This window comes from Mirounga leonina, unplaced genomic scaffold (assembly GCF_011800145.1).
Source record: "Mirounga leonina isolate KUSES-001 unplaced genomic scaffold, KU_Mleo_1.0 Mir_125, whole genome shotgun sequence".
Classification (NCBI taxonomy): Eukaryota; Metazoa; Chordata; class Mammalia; order Carnivora; family Phocidae; genus Mirounga; species Mirounga leonina.
This window is the reverse complement of record NW_023270305.1, coordinates 69910482-69937092: the sequence shown is the minus strand read 5'-3', so window position 1 is coordinate 69937092 and position 26611 is coordinate 69910482. Positions and strand designations below refer to the sequence as shown.

The window sequence follows — 26611 nt, the reverse complement described above, 5'->3', positions numbered from 1 at the left end:
AAAACTTAATGAGTAGCAAGTTTTGTTATTATTAGTTTCAACACTGATAAAGTTTACTTAAAACTATTTTTTGGAAAGGTCTAAAAAGAGCCTTCATGTTAAGACACTGATTATCAGTGTTATGCAAGTGTTCAATGTCTATTACGTACACCGAGGAGCCACCATGCGCCTCTTCAATCGAATATATTTTGTTTGGGTTTTATTTTGTTTGGGTTTCCTTTGTATAGAAAATGTTGTAAATGATTTTATGGCCTATAGTACAGTGATTCGCCTTTGAGTTACATTACAGGTCAAAGAGGCTTTTGAAGGTTACACTAGGCAAATGTTTAAAATACACAGCCCATTAGAAATGGGGCCAAACTACGTACCTTGTCAGGAACTGATTATCACCATGTTTGAATGAGTAAAATACATGCTTTAGTTTAAAAAATATTTATTATAGAAATGTACATTAATTAGTTTTACGGAATGTACTTGACAATAGCGTTAACGTTATATATTGACTCAAATTTGCAAACTTTACACCCTGAAGATATCTACCAAGATAGTTTATTTACCAGTTTCGGAAGCAGTCGTCACTTCACCAAGACTGCCTTCATTTCACTCTGTACTTGTAGAAGGAACACAGTGTGTGGGTGAAGTTCCATCCTAGCGCTAGTGACAGGCCGTAGAGCAGAATGAGAGGTGCAAATGGATAAAGAAGAATTACTGTATTTTTCAAAAATGGCAATGCTGGAAAAGAAACAAATCAAATAAATTTTTTTAAAAAAGGAAATGTGACTAATGAACTTTCTGAAAGTTTTTACTACAACAGGTGGGGCCAAAAAGCAACGCGGGTTCTGAATCAGTGAGCTACTGCTCTAAAGCCAGAGTCTGTCACGCGCCCTGCTCTTGGGGGTCGCTGCCGCCACCACATCGCAGCTGTGCCCAGGAACCCGGGGTGAGAGGTGAGCAGCAGATTCGAAACTTGAGAAGTGATGACTAAGGGACAGAGGGCACAAATATTGAAAACAGTGGTGGATTTACACAGGGGACTGCCTCAGAAGCCTCTAAGAGTCCAACCTTTAGTCTTTGAGATTTCCCAATACAGGAAGCATGACACCTCCCCTTCACATGAGAGATCAACTAGTAAGTATCCCAGGCTTCAGGAAAGAATAAATCTGTCCCTCAAGTGCCTGCCTGGCTCCGTCAGTAGGGCATGCAACTCTTGAGCTTGGGGGTCGTGAGTTCAAGCCCCACATTGGGTGTGGAGCCTACTTTAAATAAATTTAAAAAATAATAAAAAAAATCTGTCTCCAAATATCTAGGTTTCCTTCTTGGTCACTACTTAGTGGGTCCCTACCACATGCATTCTAACCTAAACATATCTCTTCTAGGAAGTCACCAAAGTGAAGCTGAGCTGTACTCAAATTATAGGGAGTTATCAAAAGAGTGCTCAAAAATCCATTTAGAGAAACCACAATGTTGAAGCATGCTAATCACAATTTAAAACTTTCTCAAAATATGTGAAAATTCATAGAAACCTGAACATAATACTTCACAAACACCTCCTCTGGAGAACGGACTCCCTGTGTCCAGAACAAGTGTGGTCCCTGCTGGGGTGAGAACACCTCTGACTAGAGGAGCCAGTCATATTTGAGCACCAGGGGTGTGTATTTACAGGGAGGTCCTAATCATCCAGAGTGACAAGAAAGGACAAGCTGAATTAATATAAAGGTTTCTCATTCATACTAAGAAAAAGAAACTTCTAGCAGGATTTAGCAGTAAATCTGCAAACTACATCCTCAGATCAGTAGAGGTTGGGTCTGATTTGTGACCATCTATAGAACCACACAGTGATCATAAAAACAAAGTGAAGCAAAGGTTTGTAAAGGTTCCTTTACCTATGCAACCATAAGTCGGACCCGCTCATGCCCCACACTAATGGACCACTGGGACCCAGAACCAGAAAGCCAGGGAGAAAAGGAAGTGGGTTGTGGGTTCCTGCAAGTAACTTGGAGATATCAATATGGTTTAATGGGGCTCCTTAAAATTACAAAATTTGTTACATAACAGCCATGCCACTTTCTAGCTGCACGACCAGGGGCAAATTAATTTCTGTGCCCTCATCTGAAAAATGGGGTTAAGTAAACCTAATTGTGAAGCTTAAATGAGATAATCCATCTAAAAGTAAGCTAATTATGTTACTATTACAGCAATGTCCCCCCTCTCCCTGTTATGTCTTCACTCAATCAAAACAATTCATGACTTACCACTGTATCCTAAGAAGGTTACGTAGATATAATAGCCCACTGCCACCAACCACAAGGTATTTCCAACAAAATATCCAATAAATGTGTCTGTCAGGATAACATCTGTGGAAGAGATATGCACACTGAATCTCTTTTTAGTGCATACAATGGTGACTTTTTGATGATCGTTTAAGAAGTAACTGCTACTTACGGTTAATGAAAAAAAGCTGGATAAAATGCAGAATGACTAAGAGAGGATAAAAAGCATTCAGATGCACATCGAAGGCATAGCCCCACTCCACATCATAGTCTCTGCTTTGCCGTTTCACTAAATACTTGTTAGAGATAAACCTGAAGAGCAAAGTTAAAATTTCTTTCATAATACAATAAAGTTAATTCCATATTAAATATTTACTGACTACCTTCTGTTTACCAAGCGGTGAACAAAACAGATCTTTGCCTTCGATCTAGCTGGAGTTGTCAGATGGCATTATGGAGAAAAATTAAGCAGTAAGAAGGACAGAAAATACAAAGTTGAAATGCAGTATTAAATAGGATACTCCTACGAAGGAAACATCTGGGTCAAGACCCAAGGGTGGGGATGGGAATGAGGTGGGGCAGAGCATTCAGGCAGAGGGGAGTCTGGACACAGGAGTGGAGGAGGTGGACGAGTACAGAGGTGGTAGCAGGGGGCTTGGCCTGTTGAGAGGGCTGGGTGAGGAGACCAGTGTGCCTGGAACAAGTGAGAAAAGTAGCAGGAAATGAGGCTGGAGCCTGTAGCCATTTTAAGACCTTTGGACTTTTATTCTCCATAAAATTAGGAGTCCCTGGAGTTCCCAGAAGGGTGTCTGACTCACTACTGTGACTGCTGATCTGAGAACAGACTACAGGGACAAGAGGGGAAACAGAGACACCAGTTGGGAGGCTACTGTGAGAAAGAGCTGAGCAGGGTGGTGGCAGTGGAGGTGCTGACGTGGGGGAAATGAACAGTCAAGAATGACTGAGAAATTTCTGCCTGAAACCAATGGAAGACTGAGCTGCCATGAGCTACCGTGGGTCCGGCTGCAGAAAGAGTGCTTTGGGGCAGTGCAGGAGTCTGGATTTGGACCTATCATGCTGAAGATGCCCGTTAACATGGAGTAAGAAGTATATAAAGTCTGGAATTTAGAGGAGAGGTCGAAAATGGAGATATAAATTCATCCATGTATAGATGATATTTAAGGCCATAGGCCTAAGACCCCTCCCCTCCCCAAAGAATGAATCCAGACACAGAATAGGTCCAAGGCCTAACACCTAATAGGTCACCTCTCCATTAAAAGATCAAGGAATCAAAAGGAACCAGTAAGGGAAGAGCACCAGTGACCTATCTAGCCATAAAAACAATTCTTCAAGCCTCTGTCAGTGTTCTACAGCATGGACTATGAATTCAGTTAAATGATCGGTGAATGAAAAGTAAAATACCCATGTATCAGAAAACTAGACCTTCAAAGGGAAATAACAAAAAGGATCATTTGTATTATCAACACAACTGCAGAAATTCACTTTTATCTGTGTGATTTCATTTCAAGGGTACAGTTAAAATGCTATGCCTACAGTGGAAATAGAAAAATAAGCAAGGGGTAGAACATAGTACAGTACTAATAAAACAGTTCCGTACACAGTTACCTGAAAATACCAAAATAATATAGCTTTGTTTGAACAAACTCTTAACTTACCAAAACATCTTCCATTTTAGCCAAGAACATGTGCCATTAAAAGAACAGAACAAGCATTTAGCTCACTACCCAAGAGCTCCTATTTCGTGCTGCTCCCCCCCACTGCTTATCCCTCACATGGGCACTTCTGTCCTCAGTCTGAGTCTTCCCTTGGGAACACAGACATTCCTTCTGGGAGAGCTCAAGACATCTGTGGTTTTCAGCTCCCATCTTCCACATTAATGATGCCAGTCATATCCTCCTCTTGGCCCAGACTGTGGTAGGTTCAGAGTCCTCTACCCCACTGTCTGCTGTACCTTTATTTCCAACAAACCCTCAAGCCCCCAGAACTCAGCACGTCTAACATGGAATGCTTCATCTGCACCTGCCACTCTTCCCTACCCTCGTCAAATCCAATTATCACAGGATGCTCAGGATGTTCTCTGATCCATCTCTCTCCTCTCCTCCTGAGTTCACTGCGCTGTCTGGGCCTGCTCGACTCTTGTGCAGACCCCCACCTCCCTTCCACTCCCCAACCAGCACATGCAAGCTATGCGGTGAAGTATTATAATTATTTCTGAACTGCACTGAAGGCCAAATTCTACCTATCTTCCCTGAGCTGGTGTCACCCCGCGCTACCAGACCCAGTATGCTGCTCCTGACTGCCATGCCTATGCATTTGGTACCAGGAATCAATGATCCCACCTCCCCCAGACACCTCCTCCTGCTGGTTCCTGTGGCACCTCTAGGATGACAGCAACCACATGTCATCATTTCTAACACAATTCACAACACAATGCAACACAATGTAGCTTTTGAGAAATATACCATGTCAGTCATTTCCTTTTTTTTTTTAATAAGTAGGCTCCACATCCAGCATGGAGCCCAACATAGGGCTTGAACTCAAAATCCTGAAATCAAGACCTGAGCTGAGATCAGGAGTTGGACACTTAACCAACTGAACCACCCAGGCGCCCCCCCCCCGAGTCCTTTTCTATTTAACTGAAACCGTAATATGGACTCACACTAAAGCTGCTAAACTCCGGAATGCCTTGGTTTCTGTGGCCCTCCAGAGTCAATGCGTTCATAGTAGAATGCCTGCTACAACCTATTCCTTTGAAAGCCTTATTTACTGAAATTGTTTCATATGCCATGTTTTTTATAATGAATACATAACTTCTCTTAGTTAGTAGTAGTCTTTTTAAGCCAGATTTTGGAATTCCAAATTACTGACACATAGCATTTACTGACTACCAAGCACATACAACACATATAAGGAGTTACAAATGGAAACAACACACTGGTATCAGAGGTTATAGTCTCAGGACTTTGTTGAAAATATCAATAGCCACTATTTATTGAGCACTTCCTATATGCCAGGTACTTTTCACACCACAATCTTTTCAAATACCTTACAAATTAGATAACTAACTCCATTTTACAAAAGAGACTGGGACTAAGAGTTACAGTAAATGAGCTGGCATTTGAACCTAGGCCTCCCTGTGACTAAAATTTCCACACTGTTTTCTCTGATACACAATGACCATGACCCCTACTCAACCACCAGCCTTTTATGAGCTCACCTGACACATCCACTCCCCTCATCTGGCATGCCAACCATATAAGAGCCTGGATCTATGAGAAAATGGAGAAACCAAATGCTGGAATTAAACACTTCTACTCAGTACACTACCATCGTTAAACCAAACCCAGAAGTGAGACTGCATACCTGTTCAATAAAACCTGTGTGTGTCTCAGCGAAAAGGCACCGAAAGTTCAACAAATCCTTTTTCAAATGTACTTCATTTAATGTCTGATATTCAGAGTAAGATTCCATGAAATAACCCTCTATAGCTTAAACATCTAGAAGTGACCCACTGACAAATACAGGAGAAAACCATGCCATCAGCCAAACAACTTAAGCAGAACTGGCTAACTGCATAACATTTTTGCAAAACCAGAAACTTTGTTAATATGATATAATCATTATTTCAGTTCACTTATTTGCTGCACCCTGACAATACAGACCACCCCTTAGAATATTTTCTGATACAAACAGTGACTTGCTTTCAGGAGACAGGGTCCAAGATGGTGATGGAGGAAGACCCTGAATTCCCCTCCATGGACAAACCAAATCTACACCAACATATAGAGTAATTCCTCTGGAAAAAGAACTGAGGGCTGACTGAACAGCTTCTGCGCAACAAAGGACAGAGGGACCACAAAGAGAACAGAAGAGATGGAGACATAGTAACAATAGGAACCTCACCTGGACACTGCAAACTGCAGAGGGGAGGAACAGAACCAAGGAACCAGGAACAGATTCTACCACCCTAAGGCATGGAAAAAAGCCTCAGTTTCAAAGGGCAACTAGAATTCAAAGGAACCAGCCCTTGAGCGTCTGCCGAACAGCTGGGACTTGAGGAAATAGTCTCCAGTGGTCAGAGGGCTGGCAAGTACCACTGTGTATGTTCTCTCCCTCCCCCAAGCCCAACACTGACACACAGATGGGAGTGGGACACAGCCACCCTAGCTGGCCTGGCACTTCACTAAACCCTGGGACCCTAGCCCACATCAGCCCAAGCCCCACTGAGGCACACACAAAAAAGCAGAGGTTTAAAAGACAACCAGGATATAAAAAGAAAACTAACCCTCAGCCAAACAGCCAAGGCCTGTGGGAACACATTCCAGGGCCAAAGGGGCTGGTGAGCACCCTGTTTATGGCCCCCAACTTGCCTGATCACTCAGACTAGAACAGGGTATAACTAACTGGCCAGCACTTTAGGGAGCCCCACACCCCTAGCACACAGCAACTTTAGCTCAATTCTCCTACTAAGGTCCCCACTGTGTAGAGCGCCCTGGGACCACCAGCCTGAGCCCACTTCGACTCCAGCTGGTCCATCAGGGCAATCCCCATGTACAGTGCCCCAGGACACCCCCAGCCCCGCCCACTTCAGCTTCAGATGTCCCACTAGGGTACACCCTGTGTGGGACACCCAGAGACCCCACTCCAGCCCATGCCCACTACAGCTCCAGCCAGCCAAAGCCAGCAGGCATACACAGTCTGTATGGGACAGTCCTACATAAGACCAATCCTTCAAGACAAGGAAAAGTAGCTGTTCTGCCTAATTCACAGAATCAAATACATAAAATAAAACAAAATAAGGAGGCAGAGGAATATACTCCAAGTGAAAGAACAAGATAAACAATGTACCTGATAAATAGTTCAAAGTAATGGTCAACAAGAAGCTCACCAGACTTGAAACAAGAGAGGGTGAACCTAGTGAGAACTTCAACAGATAGAATATCTAAGAAAGAACCAAGCAGAGCTGAAGAATACAGTCACTGAAATGAAAACAACACTAGAGAGTAACAGCAGCAGATTAAAGGACACAGAAGAACGGATGAGCGATGTGGAAGGCAGGAAATGGAAAGCAACCAAACTGAACAAAAAGAAATAAGAATTAAAAACAAAAATAAGAATAGCTTAAGGAGTCTCTGGGACAATTTCAAGCATATTAACATTTTCATTATAGCGATCCCAGAAGGAGAAGAGAGAAAGGGGCAGAAAACTTATTTGAAAAAATAATTGCTGGAAACTTCTCTAACCAGGGGAAAGAAACAGACATCCAGGTCCAGGAACACAGAGAACCCTAAACAAGATGAACCCATGAAGGCTCACACCAGTGCAAATAATAAATAAAATGTCAAAGATTAAAGATAAAGAGAGAATCTTAATGCAGCAAGAGAAAAACAACTAGTTATATACAAGGAAAGGCCAATAAGGCATGCAGCTGATATTTCAATAGAACCTTGCAGGCCAGAAGGCATGATATATTCAAAGTGCTGAAAGGAAAAAACATACAACCAAGAATACTCAATCCAGCAAGGTTAACATTCAGAATTGAAGGGGAGAGAGAGTTTCCCAGACAAACAAAAGCTAAAGGAGTTCACCCACCACTAAATTGGCCTTGAAATGTTAAAGGGATCTCTTTAAGCAAGAAAAAAAAAAAAAAAAAGGCCACAATTAAAAGAAAAATGTGAAAAAAATTTCACAAGTAAAAGCAAATATACAGTAAAAGGAGTAGATCACTCACTTACAAAGCTAGTATGAAGCTTAAAAGACAGAAGTAGTAAAACCAATTATATCTAAAAATTAGTTAAAGGACTTAGAAAAAAAGATGGAAAATATGACATAAAACATGGAGGGGGGCATAAAAGTGTAGTGGTTTTAGAATGTATTCCAACTTAAGTGACCATCAACTTCCTAGAAACTGCTATATAAATAGAATGTTATATATGAGCCTCATAGTAAACACAAACCAAACCCTATAATAGAAACACAAAAAATAGAGAAAAGAATCTAAGCACAACACTAAAAAATGGCATCAATTACAAGGAAGAGAACAAGAACAGGAACAGAAGAACTACAAAAACAAGCAAAAAACCAACTAGACAGAAATAAGTACATAACTATGAATAACTACTTTCAATGTAAATGGTCTAAATGCTCCAATCAAAAGACAGGGCATATTGTAAGTCTAGCCACAGCAATCAAACAACAAAAAGAAATAAAAAGGCATCCAAACTGGTAAGGAAGAAGTCAAACTTTCACTCTTTGTAGATGACATTAATACTCTGTATAGAAAACCTGAAAGCCTCCACCAAAAAAACTGCTAGAACTGATACATGAATTCAGTAAAGTTGCAGGATACAAAATCAATATACAGAAATTTGTTACATTTCTCTATACCAATAATAAAGTAGCAGAAAGAGAAATTAAGAAAACCCATTAGCAAAAACCCCAAATAATAAAGATACCTAGTAATCAAACAGGTGAAAGACCTCTACTATGAAAACTATAAAACACTGATGAAAGAAACTGAAGACAACACAAAGAAATGGAAAGATATTCCATGTTCATGGATCAGAAGAACAAATATTGTTCAAATACTCACACTATTTTTGTTCATACCAAAGCAATCTACATACTTAATGCAATCTCTATCAAAATACCAACAGCATTTTTTACACAATCCAAAAATCTGTATGGAACCACAAGAGACCCTGAATAGCCGAAGGCATCTGAAAAAAGAAAAACAAAGCTGGAGGTATTACAATTCCAGATTTCAAGTCATACTACCAAGCTGTAGTGATCAAGACAGTAAGACACTGGCACAAAAATAGACACACAGACCAATGCAACAGAATAGAAAACCCAGAAATGAACTCACAACTATATGGTCAATCTTTGACAAAGCTGGAGAAAAAGACAATCTCTTCAACAAATGATGTTGGGAAAACTGGACAGCTTTATGTAAAAGAATGAAACTGGACCACTTTCTTTTACCACACAAAAATAAATTCAAAATGTATTAAAGACCTAAATGTTAAGACTTGAAACCATAAAAATCCTAGAAAACATCCAGGCAGTAACTTCTCTGACAATGGCCATAGCAACTTCTTCCTAGATAGGTCTCTTGAGGCAAGGGAACAAAAGCAAAAATAAACTATTGGGACTACATCAAAATAAGAAGCTTCTGCATAGTGAAGGAAACAAAACTAAAAGGCAACCTACTGAATGGGAGATATTTGCAAATGACCTATCCGATAAAGCCAAATATACAGCCATACATATTAGCCAAATATATAAAGAATTCATAAAACTCAACACCCTAAAAATCAATAATCCAATTAAAAAATGGGCCAAAGACGTGAACAGGCATTTTTCCAAAGAAGACATCCAGATGGCCAACAGACAAATGAAAAGATGCTCAACATCGCTCATCACCAGGGAAATGCAAGCCAAAACTACAATGAGATATCACCTCACACCTGTAACAATGGCTAAAATCAACAACACAAGAAACAACAGGTGTTGGCAAGGATGTGGAGAAAAAGGAACCCTCGTGCATTGTTGGTGGGAATGCAAACTGGTGCAGCCACTCTGGAAAACAGTATGGAGGTATCTCAAAGTTAAAAATAGAGCTACCCTACCATCCAGGAATTGCACTACTAGGTATTTACCAAAACAATACAAGCACTAATTTAAAGGGATACATGCACCCTTATGTTTATAACAGCACTATTTATAACAGCCAAGATACGGAAGCAGCCCAGTGTCCATGGATTGATGGATGGATAAAGAAGATGTGGTGTATATGTATGTGTGTGTGTGTGTGTATACACACACACACAATGGAATATTATTCAGCCATAAAAAAGGAATGAAATCTTGCCATTTGCAACAATATGGATGGAGCTAGAGAGTATAATCCTAATGAAAACAGGCCAGAGAAAGACAACATATGATTTCACTCATGTGGAATTTATGAAGCAAAACAAGGAAAAAAAAAAAGAGACAGATTAAGAAAAAGACTCTTAATTATAGAGTGCACTTGTGATGAGCACAGGGTGATGTACGGAAGTGTTGAATTACTATACCATACACCTGAAACTAATGTAACACTGTATGCTAACAGGAATTAAAAACTTAAAAAAAAAAAAAAAGAGAGAGGCGCCTGGGTGGCTCAGTTGGTTAAGTGACTGCCTTCGGCTTGGGTCATGATCCCAGGGTCCTGGGATGGAGCCCCGCATCAGGCTCCCTGCTCAGTGGAGAGCCTGCTTCTCCCTCTCCCGCTGCCTCTTCCCCTGCTTGTGCTCTCTCTCTGTCTCTGACAAATAAACAAATAAAATCTTAAAAAAAAAAAGACAGAGGACAACTGAATAGGTAAGAAAACAAGACCCAGCTATATGCTGACAAGACTCACTTCAGACCTATAGACACATACAGACTGAAAGTGAAGGGATGGAAAAAGATATTCTATGCAGATGGAAGCCAAAAAAAAAGCCAGAGTAGCAGTACTTCTTTCACACAAAATATGCTTTAAAACAAGGACTGTAACAAGAGACAAAACAAAGCATTACATAATGATAAAGGGTTCCATCCAACAAGAGAATGTAACAATTACAAATATCTATATTTAACCAACATAGGAATACCCAAATACATAAAGCAAATACTAACAGACATAAACACAGAAATTGATAGTAATACAAAATAGGGGACTTTAACACCCCACTTACATCAACGGATAGATCATCCAGACAGAAAATCAATAAGGAAGGAGAGGCTTTCGACAACATATTAGACATATATATGCAAAATATTCCATCCCACAACAAGAATACACAATCTTTTCAAGTCCATATAAAACATTCTCCAGAACAGATCACATCTGACCCATAAAACAAATCTCAATAAATTTAGGAAGATCGAAATCATATCAAGCATCTTTTCCAACCACCTGGTATGAAACTAGAAATCAATTACAAGAAAAAAAAAAACTGGAAAAAACCCACAAATATGTGAAGGCTAAACAGCCTGCTACTAAAATATAACAACAAAACCAAAGAGGAAATAAAAAAATACCTTGAGACAAATGAAAATGGAAAAAAAAATGTTCCAAAAATCTGTGGGACACAGCAAAAGCCAGTTCCAAGAAGGAAGTTCTAATAGGCATACCTCAAGAAAAAACAAAAATTTCAAGTAATATAACTTTACACCTGAAGATATGAGAAAAGATGACAAGCAAAACCTAAAGTTAATAGAAGTAAGAAAGTAATAAAAATCAGAGTAAAAAGAAATGAAATAGGAACTGAAAAAATAATAGAACAGATCAATGAAACCAAGAGCTGGTTCTTTGAAAAGATAAATGAAATTGATAGGACACTCAGCTAGAGAAGAAAAGAGACAGAACCCAAATAAATTAAAATCAGAAATGAAAGAGAAGTAACAACCTACACCACAGAAATACAAAGGATTACAAGAGATTACTATGAAAAGTTATATGACAACAAGTTAGACAACCAAGAAGAAATGGATAAATTCCTAGAAATATACAATCTTCCCAAACTGAACCAGGAAGAAATACAAAATCTGAATATACATATTATTACAAGTAAATGAATTTGAATTGGTAATCAAAATACTCCCAACAAACAAAAGTCCAGGACCAGATGGTTTCATGGGTGAATTCTATGAAACCTAGAGTTAACACCTATTTTCTTAGTTAACACCTATTCTTCTGAAACTATTGCAAAAAATAGAAGAGGAAGGAAAATTTTCAAATCAGTTCTATTAGGCCAGCATTACCCCGGTACCAAAATCAGACACAGACATTACAAAAAAAGGAAAAGTATAGGCTAATATCCTTGATGTACAAAGATCTAAAAATACTCAACAAAGTATTAGCAAACCAAATTCAATAATACATTAAAAGGATATTCCACTTGATGAAGTAGGATTTATTCCAGGGATGCAAGCATGATTCAATATGTACAAATCCATCAATGCAATACATGTTAACAAAATGGAGAATAAAAAACATATGATTATGTCAATAGATGCAGAAAAAGCATCTAACAAAATTCAACATTAGTTCATGATAAAAACTCTCAATAAAATGGGTTGAGAGGGAATGTACCTAACATAATGAAGGCCATATATGACAAACCCACAGCTAACATCATACTCAATGGTGAAAGGTTGAAAGCTTTTCTTCTAGGATCAGGAACAAAAGAAGAACATACACTCTCACCACTGTTCCTTAACATAGTACTGGAATTCCTAGCCACAGCAATCAGACAAGAAAAAGAAATAAAAGGCATCCAAATTGGTAAGGAAGAAGTACAACTGTCACTATTTGCAGATGACATGATACTCTATATAGAAAACCTAAAAGACTCCACCAAAAAAATATTAGAACTAATCAATGAATTCAGTGAAGTTACAGGACACAAAATTAATATACAGAAATCCGTTATGTTTCAATACACTAATAATGAAGCAGCAGAAAGAGAAACTAAGAAAATAATCCCATTTACAATTGCATAAAAAAAAATACCTAGGGATAAATTTAACCAAGGAGATAAAAAACCTATACTCTAAAAACTGTTAAGACACTAATGAAAGAAACTGAAGAGGACACAACACATGGAAAGATACTCCATGACCATGGATTGGAAGAACCAATATTGTTAAAATGTCTATACTACCCAAAGCAATCTACAGGTTCAATACAATCCCTATCAAAACACCAATATTATTTTTCAGAGAACTAAAACAAAGAATTCTAAAATTTGTATGGAACCACAAAAGACCCCAAATAGCCAATGCAATCTTGAGAAAAAAAAAACAAAGCTAGAAGCATCACAATCCAGATATCAAGATATACTACAAAGCTGTAGTGATCAAGACAGTATGGTACTGGCACAAAAACAGACAGATCAGGGGCGCCTGGGTGGCTCAGTCAGTTAAGTGACCTACTCTTGATTTTGGCTCAGGACATGATCTCAGGGTCATGAGATCAAGTCCCCTGTTCGGCTTCATGCAGGCATGGAGCCTCCTTAAGATTCTCTCTCTCTCTCTTTCTCTCCCTCTGCCCCCCAACCCCTGCGTGCTCTCATGCTCTCTAAAAAAAAAAACAAACACAAAACAAAAAACAAAACAAAACCAGACAGATCCAGATATAGACCCAAGAAATAAACTAACACTTATATGGTCAATTAACTTATGACAAAGGAGAAAAGCATATACAATGGGGAAGGCGGGCTCTTCAATAAATGGTGTTGGAAAAACTGGACAGTTACATGCAAAAGAGTGAAAATGGACCACTTTCTTACACCATACACACAAAAATAAATTCAAAATAGATTAAAGAACTAAATATGAGACATGAAGCCATAAAACTCTTAAAGAAGACATAAGCAGTAATCTTTTGGACATTGGCCTCAGCAACATTTTTATGGATCTGTCTCCTCAGGCAAGGTAAACAAAAGCAAAAATAAACTATTGGGACTACACCAAAATAAAAAGCTTTGCATAGCAAAGGAAACCATGAACAAAATAAAAAGGCAACCAAGTGAATGTGAGAAGAGATTTGCAAATGATACATCTGATAAAGAATTAGTATCCAAAATATATAAAGAACCTACATAACTCAACACTAAAAAAAATCCAATTAAAAAATGGGCATAGGAACAGAATAGACATTTTTTCAAAGAAGACATACAAATGGCCAACAGACCCCATGAAAGATGCTCAGCATCACTCATCATCAGGGAAATGCACATCAAAACCACAATGAGGTATCTCCTCACACCTGTCAGAATGGCTAGTATCAAAAAGATAAGAAAAAAACAGTGTTGGCAAGGATGTGCAGAAAAGGGCACCCTTGTGCACTATTGGTGGGAATGTAATCTGGAGCAACCACTGTGGGAAAACAGTATGGAGGTTCATCAAAAAATTAAAAACAGAAATACCATATGATCCAGCAATACCAGTACTGGGTATTTATCCAAGGAAAATGAAAACACTAATTTGAAAGGTTACATGCACCCCTATGTCTACTGCAACATTATTTACAATAGTCAAAATATGGAAGCAACCTAAGTATCCATCAATAGTTGGATGGGTAAAGAAGAAATGGGGTGTATATACATTCATACACACGCACACAAAAACACACACACAATGGAGTATTACTTGGTCATAAAAAAGAATGAGATCTTGCCATTAATGACAACATGAATGGACCTAAAGGGTATAATGGTATGCGAAATATGTCAGAAAAGACAAATACCGTATCATTTCACTTACATGCAGATCTAAAAAACAAAATGAACAAAAAACAGAAACAGGTTCATAAATATAGAAAACAAACTGGTAGAGGAGATGGAGTTGAAGGAATGGGTGATATAGGTGGAGGGGATTAAGAGGTACAAACTTCCAGTTACAAAATAAATCAGACACAGAGATAAAAGGTAGAGCATAGGGAATATTGTCAATATTATAACACTGTATGGTGACAGATGGTAACTATACTTATCTTGATGAGCATTTCATAATGTATATAACTGTCAAATCACTATGCTATACACCTAAAACTAATATAACATTGTCAACTATACTTAAATAATAAAAAAAATTTTAATTCATGCTTTCAGTTCATATATCTTGTTTCAATTTTCATCAGCCACTGTATCTCTAAAGGAAGGAAATGCAGGCTCTACAGCAGTACTTAAAAAACCAAAGTTCTAGTACTTACCACATTAAAGTTGATATGAGCAGACCAACGCCTACACAATCTATGAATACAACCCAAAGGAGCAGCTTTATCGTCTCAAAAAATCCCATGTCCAGAACAAAGCCAAATCCTATAGTGGACACTGAAAGAAAGATTTACATGATAAATTCAGGCACTCTGCTAGGTTCTGGGGATATGGGTGGGGCAAATCCCTGCCCTTCAGATGCCCACGTGTGTAATGGAGGAAACAGTCATGTAAACAAAACCCCAAAGATGTGTTATATGTATATAGAATTGAGAAATACAGACTACCCTAGAACACAGAATGGCTACTGAACTAACTGTAGTTTACTGTAGAGGCCCCCGTCTGTGGTTCCCCAGGGTAGTCCCAACATTTAAAAGACCACTAATTCTGAACAGGCATTCACATATTTAAGTCCAGATAAAGATAAAAAAAATCTTACACATTTACACCCTAGGGTGGTTAGGGCTCTCTCACTACATTATTGGAGAACTTAAAAGTAGTTTCTCAAGTTCACATCGGTACTTTTAGAACTCACTCTAGATTTGCCTGTGAAATGCAATTTCCCATCTTGATATTCCTTTTCACAGTAAGTTTGCATTTGGTATCAATTTATTTATCACAGCAGTTAAAAGACACGGAGTGACTCTGTCCTCTGCTTTTCAAAATTCCGAGGGAACAATTTACTCTGGCATCCGCTTGGGACCTTTAGAACCAGAAAGAATACAACATTCTTTCCTGTGAGATTTTTGAGGCTTCAGAAAGTAAGGAACAGCTTCAAATATCCCAAATTCTGACCCACGATATAACAAAAGATTCTGCAAGTGACAAGTACAATCTAAAACATTCAGTTTGGGGGCGCCTGGGTGGCCCAGTCGGTGAAGCGTCTGCCTTTGGGCTCGGGGTCCTGGGATCAAGCCCAGCATGGGGCTCCCTGCTCAGCAGCAAGCCTGCTTCTCCTTCTCCCTCTGCCCCTCCCCCTGCTTGTGCTCGCTCGTGCTGACTCGCGCTCTCTCTCTCACATAAATAAATAAAATCCTTAAAAAAAAGCCACTCAGTTTGTTCTTCAACTCTACTGTAGACAAACTAACACTTACCACAGAGCCAAATACTTAACAGGACCAAGAAAGCAGGGTCATCTCTGGCCCACTGATCCTTTGTCTGCTTTCGATAATGAAAATTTCTATAAACTCTCTGTGGGGAAGTAAATAGGTAGAGCATCTGCCATGCAGCAAACTCAAAGTCCATCTGCCGAAAACGAAAAAGTCTTCTCAGGTATTTGTAGCGTTTTGCTCCAGCTGTGTGTCTTGCTGCATCCCTGGAGTTCAACGCTCCGTTCCCCTGCACTGGAGAATTCACTGAAATACTTGGTAACATCTTCCTAGGTGGAAGAAAAAAATTCTTTTAAAAGTAATCTTAAGAAACTATTGGCTGCCAACAACCTCTTCTGAGATATTTAGGAGGGATGTCATCTTACATTTCTTCCACAATCCTTGATAAGAGTCAGGGGTCAAAAGCTAATGGAGGTGGTTCTGAGGCTTATTTGGGAGCTCAAGAACTGCCCACTGCACTTCAGGCAAGGGCAGCACCACACCCTTCTGAACCTTCATAACACTTCTATAGGGTCCATGAAGTTTCCCAAACTTCACTTCTCTCCTCAGGCAGCCCACCCAGGTAGCTACTGTTAACCAGGAGGGAGGGAGGAGGCAGGAAGGACAAGAGGGAGGGAAGTAGAGAGAGAGGGAAAGGGGGAGGGAGAGAAAGAGAAAGAAAAGCACTAGGAGATAAAGTGACCCCCTCATGAGCTCAGAGATGCCTATGGAGCCAAAATCCCCTGCTCTTAACCATCAAGTCTTCAAGGGAATCGGTTTTAAAAGCCTATTAGAAACAATGTTACCAATTAGGTAAAATAAATGGCCTATTCACACAGGTCCATCAGTGCAAGACCATCAAGCAACTCTTTCACTGGAATGGGGTATAAAAACAAAACTCAAGCCCATAGTGCTTTACTCCCTGAACAGTTCAGCAGAGGGAATGACAGCGTCAAGAGTCCGGTGGAATCAATCTGAAGCCCCGTGAGAGCAGGTCACCGTCCAGCCCTCGCGAACAGCCCACTTCCCCGCCCCACACCCTCCACCTCCCAGGCCTCCCGGACGCCAATCAGCGCCTCTCCGAGTCCAGGGGCTCCCGGTCAGCCTGCGGCTGCGGGTAAGGTTGCCATATTTAGCAAATAAAAACACAGGTAGCCCAGTTACATTCGAATCTCCGATACAGGTATAACTTTTCGTATAAGCATGTCCGAAACATTGTGTCGGACATACACTAAAACGTTGACCGTGGTTTATGTGAAATTCAAGTAAAAAAAAACGGCATCTTGATTTATATGGCAACCCTACCGCCCACCGAGCAGCCGGACCCGGCTATGGTCACTCCAGGGCCGTGGGCTGTCGGGCCGTGAGGTGCCGGACGAAAAGGCGCCGGGCGAGCCCGAGCCGCGAACGGACGGAGCGGTCCTCAGGTCTCACCTGGAGCCCCGCGGCGGCCTCCAAGGGGTCCAAGCTAGCGCGCCACCTCCGCCCAGCAGCCAAGCCTAGCAGCCGCCGGGCCCACTTCCCTCCCCACAACGTAGCCGGCGCTGTGGGCGCGACGCGTCACGTGCGCCCACTACCGCCGCGCGCGCGGCCTTTCGGGCCCCGTAGTTTTCCGGGGGCCAGCCGGAAGTTGTTGCTGCGGGCTTCCGGTTCCTGCTCTCCGCGCGTGTCGCTTGCGCCCCAGCAGGGTTGCAGCCATTGCGCACGGAAGCGGGTCTCGGCCGCTGGGGCGGGAGGCGCAGTCATGCCCCGGTATTACGAGGACAAGCCGGAGGGCGGCGCGTGCGCGGGCGTGAAGGAGGACCTGGGCGCATGTCTGCTGCAGTCGGACTGTGTGCTCCAGGTAGCGCGGCCGGGCGCCCAGGGTGATGAGACGCGGGAACCCGGGAGGCGGGGCCCGGCGGACTTCTCCCGCTCAGCCTACGGTGGCTGTCTGGAGACGTCACTCAGTTTAATGAACTTAGGCAAATCAGCTGTCGGAGTTTCAGCTCCCTCCGGTGTTAAATTGGGGATAACGAAACCTCCCCTTTGGGTTTTTGTAAAGATAAACCATTTCGATTCAAGAAGCCTTTATTAAATGTTGCCTGCTACTCTGCTAGGTTCTGGAGCTATAAAGGAGAATAAGGCCGGTTTCTTGCGTGCTAGAAAATGTGGCTAAATTACCAGAGAATTACATAAACCTGGAACATTGTATTGACTAGTAGTTTCTCCTTTCTCCGTTCAGTTGTGGCTGAATATATACTCTATTTACTTTCTCTTGGTTTGAATTTGTTTCTTAGTCGGAGTTATATACATTCTTGGATAAGTTGTAAACGTAGCAGCTCCATTTTTTTTTTTTTTCCTACTGTTTTGTCTCTTGCTTGCACTATACTCTCCCCTCACTACAACCACGTCTTCTCAATCTGAGTGCAGAGTGGCAAGCAGTAAGGTCCAAAGTTGACTGGGGACCTGGATTCTAGCTTAGCGCCCAACTGAAACGCCAAGTGCCTTTTTCAATTACAGAAGCCTGGTGAGGGGGCAGTTGTGTGCAATTATTTTTTTCATTTGGAGATGTAATTTCAGAAGTTTGCTCTTAATTCAAAGGAAAGACAACCAGCCCAAAATGGACATCCATCGTAATGCTGTATCAGTGTTTCTACTGATTCGTGATTTACGTTTGGTTCACTGATTGTAGCAGTCAGCCAGACTGGCCGCCCCGTTTGTCATAAAACTTGAGTTGTTATGAATTTAGGAGGTTCTCTAGTCCCTCTCACACAGATGAGGAAACTGAGGTGCCTTGTCTTCACGCCTCCCTGTGCAGGGCTGTTTCCAATCTGCTGCTTCACTGGTGCAAGTATTCAGTCAGCTCTTAGTAATGCCTGGGAAGTGGCAGGCATGATGCCAGGCCTTGGTGATACTAAGATGAGTCGGTGACAGTCACTATCCTACATGAGCTCAGTCTGATGGGAAGGACAGACATGGAGGGGGCTAAATTCCTGCAGTACGGGTTGTGTAAGCATCTAGTAAATATTTGTTTGATGATTAGATTTAGGCACAAAATGCTGTGGGAAGTGGAGAGCAAATTTTTTGCTTGGGAATTTGGAAAGTTCTCACAGAGGAGGTGACATTTGATCTGAGTCTTAAAGGTTGAGTAGTAGGTTATCAAGTAAGAGTGGAGAATGTGGTTGAGGGGAGAAGCTCAAGAACAAGAATAACATGGGCAAGTCAGGGAGACGTGACCAGGAGAAGCTAGTGCCCTTTTGGCCAGGGGGATAGGGAATGTGACAGAAGGCTTGAGAAGAAGGTTGTCATGTGTAAAGGCCCTTGTGTGTTAGAGCGGGGGCCCTGGATTTATCCTGACATTCAGCATCAGGAAGGCCATGGAGATGAGTAATCAAGAGAATAAAGTACACAGTGGGACTGAGGAAAGAAACTCTAGAAATGGAGGAGGATACTGAGGGCAAGAAGGATACCAAGTTTCTTTTTTGTAATAATTTATTTAGCAAACATTTTAAGTGCCAAGCTCTAATTCGGGACACACAGACGATTGGGATATATTCCCTCCTGCATGGAAATTAGATCTCCGGAAAGCTAGAAAACTAGGCAAGATAATGACCAGAACACACAGCACAGACTTTGCTTTACCCAGTTGAGTGTGTGGCCTTATTGATGTTGGTCATTTAGGAGAACATGGTATTTATAAAAAGTACCTTAAATGGGAGTGTTTACAGTTTGTGTTAAATTCACCCTGACTTCAGGTGGAGTATAAAATGGCAGTACTGAGGCAAAACATTGAGTTTTGCAGATGCAGGACAATATCCCATCTTCTCAGATGGTGTCACTGGCAGCCTACCACTCCCCTCCTAGGGACTCTGAAGACCAAGGGACATTCTGCTGAGGTCTGTGCCCTGTATGACCACTTCATTTATGTAAGATTCAGCTCCTTGTAAAAAGAAGTTAATCTGATCTTTTGGCAGATGGATGCTGTAGTCTCTCCTTGCCAATCTTTAAACCACCGGAAAAGCTGCCTGACCTCACTCTAGGGAGGAATTCAAAATAGATGCTGCAGTGGGAAATAGTCAAGGAACTGTAGGGCCTTGGAGAAGCTCAGGGTAATGATGATAAGGATGTCTACCCCAGTGGGGCTCGAGAGGAGAAGTAAGGAACAAGCAGATTCAAAAGGCAACTCTTGGATAGACTTCTTAGGGTTTTATGACTCCTGGAGGATCAAAAAGATCGAAACTACGTCCAAGAAACCTCAGCCACGGGTTATCTCCTTTTTGCCTCCATTAGCAAGCTCCCAGATCTTCTGACTTCATCAGAATTACCTGGAGATGGGGGCAGAGAGCTTAAAAGTATAGATTTCAGTACCTCCCCCCCCCCCCATAAAAGTATCCCATTTTGATTCTTGGGCACAGCCATGTTTGGGAATCGCTAATCTTGACCTCAGAAGGCAAATAAGCCTGGGAGTGTATTGGTTGGGATATAGGTTCAGGTACATATTACAGAAACCCAAAATAACATTGCCTTAAACAAGATAGAAAATTCTCTCTTTTGCTATGTGTGTGCTTATAAGTAGGGCCTGGACAGCTCCTCTCAGCCTTCCGTAGACGCAGACACTGTTGATCTTGTGGTTTTAGGTGCTGTGATGGGAGACAGGATTGTTATTTTCACACTCGTGATCCAGGCTTGCCTAAGACATCATGGTGTGAAGTGAGGAAGGAAGACAGCCACTTGCCTTTAAGGACCAACCCAGAAGTTTTACATTTCAGTTCCTCATATTCCATTGGCTGGAACTTAGTCATATGACCACACCTAGTTGCAAGGGTGTCTGGGAAATCTAGCCCAGCATATGCCCCACTAGAAAGGAAGAGTTAAAGGTTAAGGGACAGCTGGCAGTCTGCCACTTGGCATGGAGGTGAAGGCGGATGAAATAACCTATCGCTCTTAGATTTGGTGTATGTAGCTGGATCTTCCCATAGGCAGGTGGCAGTATGGCGTGAAAACGTAAGAAAAAGATGGCATCTTAGATACAGTTTGGGGAAGCATCACTTTATAGTTCTAGTCTTTTGTATAGTTTTATTTACTCTCATCTGCCCTCCTGTCGTTCATGTGGGCAACACACATCCCATCAGCAACATCTCATGACAGAGTTTTGGGGAGGAACATAGTGCGAGGAAGCTTGCTACTCTGTTCTGATTCACTTTTGAGATTCACTTTAATGGTAGGTGACCATTAAAATCAAGAACCTAAGCAGACAGACTAGAAAGTGGCAAGATTCCAGAGGATCAGGAATGCCACAGATGTGGTACCCTGGAGTGTTTTTCACAAGTAAAAACTAGAAGTGTGACTGGCACTTGCAAGATAAAGGTTTGGAGGAGTGGGTGCAGTGGTGGGGTTGAGGTATCAGAATCTGCTTGAAGGGAAATCCCTGACGATGAAAAGCAGGTGAAATTGGGGTTACATTTTTCCTGGTGCATGAACGCACCGGATGTTTCTATTTAAGTAGCAAGTATTCTAGGTTCCTTATTAACATCTGGTGTTCAGTACCACACTAAAAATGTTCTGATTTTAGGGCACCTAATTCTGGCTGGTGAGCTTTTAAAATTAACACTGAACAGGGTCATTTTTATTTTCAGACAAAATTGCTTGACCCATTTTACACTGAAGCTCACCTTGAGTAGGAAGCATTCATCATTTTCATTTATACTGCCAAGCACTGCATAAGGCTGTTTATAAGCAGTATATGTTTTATTTCTTCAATGAAAATAATGTTAGGTTTTGATTCTTTTTCCTTCACAAATTGCATATCACAGTTTGATCTCATTAAACCTCAGGTAATTCAGAACACTTAAGTTCAGACTACTTTTTCCAGATGTTGTTTTATATATTTGCATTCCTGGGAACCAGACCGCTTTCGCACCTGTCCCTGTCTCTCCCTCTCCACCCCCCCAGCGCTCCTCTCTGCTTTCTGATGTGCCCACACGGCCAAGCAGCATTTGTACACATACACCTTCTTTGCTACCTGGTTTTAAAAGCCTGGTCTAGGCAGGAAAAAATAACAATTAAAAAAATAAAGCCCTGTCTAGGCAGGAGTAGCTAGGATTTATTTTTTTTAACCTCCCTTTAACTGATCTAGAACCATTCTGAGTTTTTTGTTTTTGTTTTTTTAAATAAGTTAGTCCTTGAGGGTTTAGTGAATAGGCAACGTAGCAGGATAGGGCATCCAAAAAGAAATTTTGCTGCAATTCAATTTTAATCTTGCCTTTCTGAATTGTGAAGTATATTATTTGTAGATGCTTCCATGTTTCAACATACTGCTGTTGTGTTACATTATATATACAGCAGTGTATTTCTTCAAAATATTTTAAGATCGTGAAGAGGTAGTATTAAAATTTTTATACCATATTTACCTTGAAAAAAATAACTAAATTTTAGCTCTTACCTAGTTTTGCAGTTGTTACTTTGTCAAGTCTAATTTTTAAGTTATAGTTTAAAAAGTGTTATTAAGAATCAGAAATAAGCATTTCTCCTGTGAGTGTTCTTGTAGCAGCATCCTACCTTAATGGCAGAAAGGGAAAGGCTTAGTCCACTTTTCTTCTTAACCTCCTTTTGAACTTTCACTGCTTAAAGAGGAGTTCATTCCACATCAGGCCCAGGCAGATTTTCTCTCACAAATATATGTAAGTTCTGTTCACATCTCCCTTTCCTCTTCCAGTTCCACTCGGTTGTGCTTCTCAGACTAGAGAACTTGACTTTTGGGGGGTGTTGGGGTGGGAAAATGCAGAGATGTGCTGGAGGTAAAATGGCTTGCATTAAAAGGATATAACTGGAGGCTTTTTAAAGCCACTTGATAGGACCTTCCAGAACAAACCGTCCCATTTCCCACTAGAGCAGGCCTGATTTCTCATATGCATGTGCATGCGTACACATATACCCATACTCTCTCTCCTTCTCTCACACACACACTACTTCTTCTGTCTTGAGGAATTCTGAAGTATAAAAAAATTTAAAACCACTGAAGAAATCCCATTACTACTTTCACTTTTGCTCTTTCTCTTTCTTACCCGTAAGGAGCTAAAAATACCGGTTTCAAGATTTTTATATAAACATTTTAAGAAAATTATCCCATGGACACTAGTGTGTTCAAGAACTCAAGTGCTCCAGAATTACTTGATACATCTTTTTAGTCTATCCTGTTCTCCCTAAACATCAATAGTCAAAATGAATTACAAAATATTTTCTCATGTAATTTACTTAAAAAATTTTTTTTTTCCAAAAAGCACTGCTTTCAAAAGGAAAGTGATTTTGTGCTTTGTGAGAAAATCTGCCAGGTATTTACACTGTTTTCTGTGTCCTAGGAAGGAAAATCCCCTCGACAGTGTCTGAAGGAAGGAAACTGCAAAGCTCTGAAATACTCATTTTTTGAATGTAAAAGATCAATGGTAAGAGGTTAAAGCTTTTGAAAAGCTTATGTTAAGAATTAGCTAACTATGGGGCGCCTGGGTGGCTCAGTTGGTTAAGCGACTGCCTTCGGCTCAGGTCATGGTCCCGGGGTCCTGGGATCGAGTCCCGCATTGGGCTCCCTGCTCTGCGGGAAGCCTGCTTCTCCCTCTCCCACTCCCCCTGCTTGTGTTCCCTCTCTCGCTCTGTCTCTCTCTGTCAAATAAATAAATAAAATCTTTAAAAAAAAAAAAAAGAATTAGCTAACTATGGAATGACCTAATAATTACAGATAGGTAATTAGATGCAGTGAGATCATTCAGAAAAAAAGGTTTTAGATAATATTATTTACCTATTACTTATACTTTGACACTGGAAAGAGCCTTCTAGGGAACTTCTGAGCAGATTAATAGATTCTTACAGCCTTTGTCCAAGACTCATTCACTGTTAGTCCTCCAAGATGCAAACTTGCCTCATTTACTGACTTTAAAACCCTCCACCTAGCCCACCACCCTTAAAAGAGGCTGCACCATGAGGTTTAAGTCAAAGAACATGCAGTCATCTATGAGTAGGTAAAGATTATTAGTCCCCAGATAGCTCAGTGTTATTTAATATTTAAAGATTTCAAATACATTTGAATACTAACCCAAACAAAACTTAATTAAAAAGTTAAGTTTGCTAGAACAACACATATTGAGTGTAGTTCAGAGAAAAAAATAAATGTAACTTGGATTCTACTTGAGAAGAAAAATCCTTGCTGGGACCTTAAATGGAACTTTTCTTTTTAATGCCATCTTTATTATTTTTTTTCTTGATAGCACTGACGTTTGCCTTTTTGACTGTACTGGAAACTGGTTTACTTCTGTCATGTATTAAAACCCTTACCAAAGCTGTGTTTAATTATGTTGTACAAAATTGATTTAATTGTACATTTATTTTCAGTTGGATGCCAGATCCAGATTCCGAGGAAGAAAAGGATATTGAAGCTAGTATGCTGAAACCAAAGTGAAAACAACAAGGTTTCTCTGGTCACCTACAACAGAGAAGCCCAAATAGGAGACAGACTTTTTGCTACATCTGGTGGGATGGACCAGTTTTCCCCTCCATGAACACTGCAGAAAATGGATGAGTTCTGTTTTTGGACATGTATAAACTAAATGATTCTCTTGCTCTAAGTTACTTTTGGAAGAAAAATTTAATTGAACAGCTATGAGCTGGAAGCATCATACTGTGTTTTGGGAATTGTTAGAAAGCTCAAAAAGTGAAAAGATTGTTATTTTCCAACTTGACTCTGCAACCAAATGACACAGTTTGTACATCCTTTGTGAATATTATGAAGGCCACTGATGGGACTGAAAATTGATAACATGCAGTCGGGGGAGAAAATGTCTATTGGGAAAGTTTAGGATAAAGCTTTCTTTTAGTCAATCTGTCCTGTTTAGTTCTAAAATAAATTGTGTTTGAGTCCTTGGAGAAGAAATGCTTCATTTGCACTAATTCACTAGAGTAACAACCTCAAAGCTTTAATATTAACATCATATAATAGGCATAGCTGGATGCAAATGTCTGATTTTGTTGCCGGGGCTCCTGGCCTCCATCTTGTGACTGTTTTTCTCTGCTTCTGGCTTCATTTTTGGGCTAGTCCTGTCTCTACATAATGGGAAAGAGGCCAGGCAGCCAAAAGTACACATCCTTAAGATCTGTGATCCAAAAAGAGAGCTAACCTCCTTTTCTAGGGTCCACTAATCAAATCCTACAAAAGAACTGTTATCTTCCCTGGACCACCTGCCCTTTAATTAGACCAGTCCCTGTGGGAAAAGGGAAGAGGCCCCATGATGTTGGCCAGGCTTGGGTCTTATGCACTGTAATGGGTAAACCCCAACAGAATCACACTGGATGTCTGATGGGCCTTATCCCAAAAGGAAAGGATTCAGAGCAAACTGAAACAATAGATGTTCATAGACAAAGCAGGAGTGAAAACCAGGAAATGCTTGAAAAAGTTTAGAATCACAGTACTTTAATTCTGGTCACTTAATACAGTCGAGAATCAAATATGAATCCAAGTTTCATCTCTCTTCAGTACTGAAAAATAATGAAGAAGCTGTGCTTCTTCATACAGCCATGGTTCTTTGGAGTTCAAGCGGTCAAGGTGTTCTGTAGCTCACCTGCTTTTTTAAAGGCTCCTGAAGTGAGAATTGCACACCGGTCCTTGTGGCAGAGTGTCACTGGGGTCTCTTGTGTGGTGTGTGTGTGTACAGCTTCTCACTGGGAAAGGGAAAATGATGGGTGGTTTTTGTTTTTCCCCCAGTAACTCCTGTATACTTATTTAAGTGCTCCAACTTTTACTAAAAGAACTTTGATAAGAAACTCAAATTCTTTTATAGAACCCTCAGTTTTTAGTAATAGCTTTATTGAGAGCTTCGTTTGGAGAAATTCACATTGCATAAGATTCACACTTAAAGCATACAATTCAGTTTTGCTTCTTTTAGTGTAGTCACAAGTTTGTGCAACCATCACCACTATCTAATTCCAGAACATTCTCAAGGGAAGCCCCATACCCATTAGCAGTTACTCCCCCATCCCCCTTCCCCCCCAGTTCCCAGCAACCATTAATACACTTTCTGTGTCTATAGATTTGCACATTAAGAACATGTCATAAAAATGGAATTATATGTGGCCTTTTGTGAATGGCTTCTTTTACTTACCGTGTTTTCAAGGTTCATCCATATGTAGCATCTCTCCATTCCTTTTTATTGCTGAATACTAATTCCATAGTATAGATAAACCACACTTTATGTAACCATTCTTTGAATTGTTTGCACTTTTGGGCTATTAAGAGTGATGCTATGGACATTTGTGAACAAGTTTTGCATGGGTATGTTTCATTTCTCCAAGGTATATACCTAACAATGGTATAACAACTCCAGTTTAACATTTTGATGAACTGCCAAACTTTTCCGCAGCGACTACACCATTTTACATTCCCACCAGCAACACGAGGATTTCGATTTGTCCACATCAGCAACAGTTGTTTTTCATCTATTTGATTATAAACATTCTACTA

At 40.6% G+C, this 26611-nt stretch overlaps 2 protein-coding genes across 3 annotated transcripts; one reads left to right on the top strand and one right to left on the bottom strand.

The window, feature by feature from the left end:
- Positions 1-426: 426 nt before the first annotated feature.
- UNC50 (unc-50 inner nuclear membrane RNA binding protein) lies at positions 427-17684 on the bottom strand. Of its 2 annotated transcripts, none has more exons than XM_035001742.1 (6): positions 17560-17684; positions 16132-16415; positions 15034-15154; positions 2443-2582; positions 2253-2354; positions 427-732 (listed from the first exon to the last, which is right to left on the bottom strand). In XM_035001742.1, the coding sequence occupies exons 2-6, from the start codon at positions 16409-16411 to the stop codon at positions 596-598; spliced, it is 780 nt and encodes a 259-aa protein (XP_034857633.1). In that variant the 5' UTR covers positions 16412-16415; positions 17560-17684; the 3' UTR covers positions 427-595. The 2 variants fall into 2 exon arrangements, with proteins under 2 accessions (XP_034857633.1, XP_034857634.1); XM_035001743.1 differs by having other exon boundaries at positions 16132-16411.
- Positions 17685-17750: 66 nt separating this feature from the next.
- On the top strand, positions 17751-25622 carry LOC118008228 (cytochrome c oxidase assembly factor 5). Its single transcript, XM_035001744.1, has 3 exons — positions 17751-17968; positions 23466-23549; positions 24490-25622. Exons 1-3 carry the CDS (start codon positions 17870-17872, stop codon positions 24529-24531), a joined length of 225 nt encoding a protein of 74 aa, XP_034857635.1. The 5' UTR covers positions 17751-17869; the 3' UTR covers positions 24532-25622.
- The last annotated feature ends 989 nt before the right edge of the window (positions 25623-26611 follow it).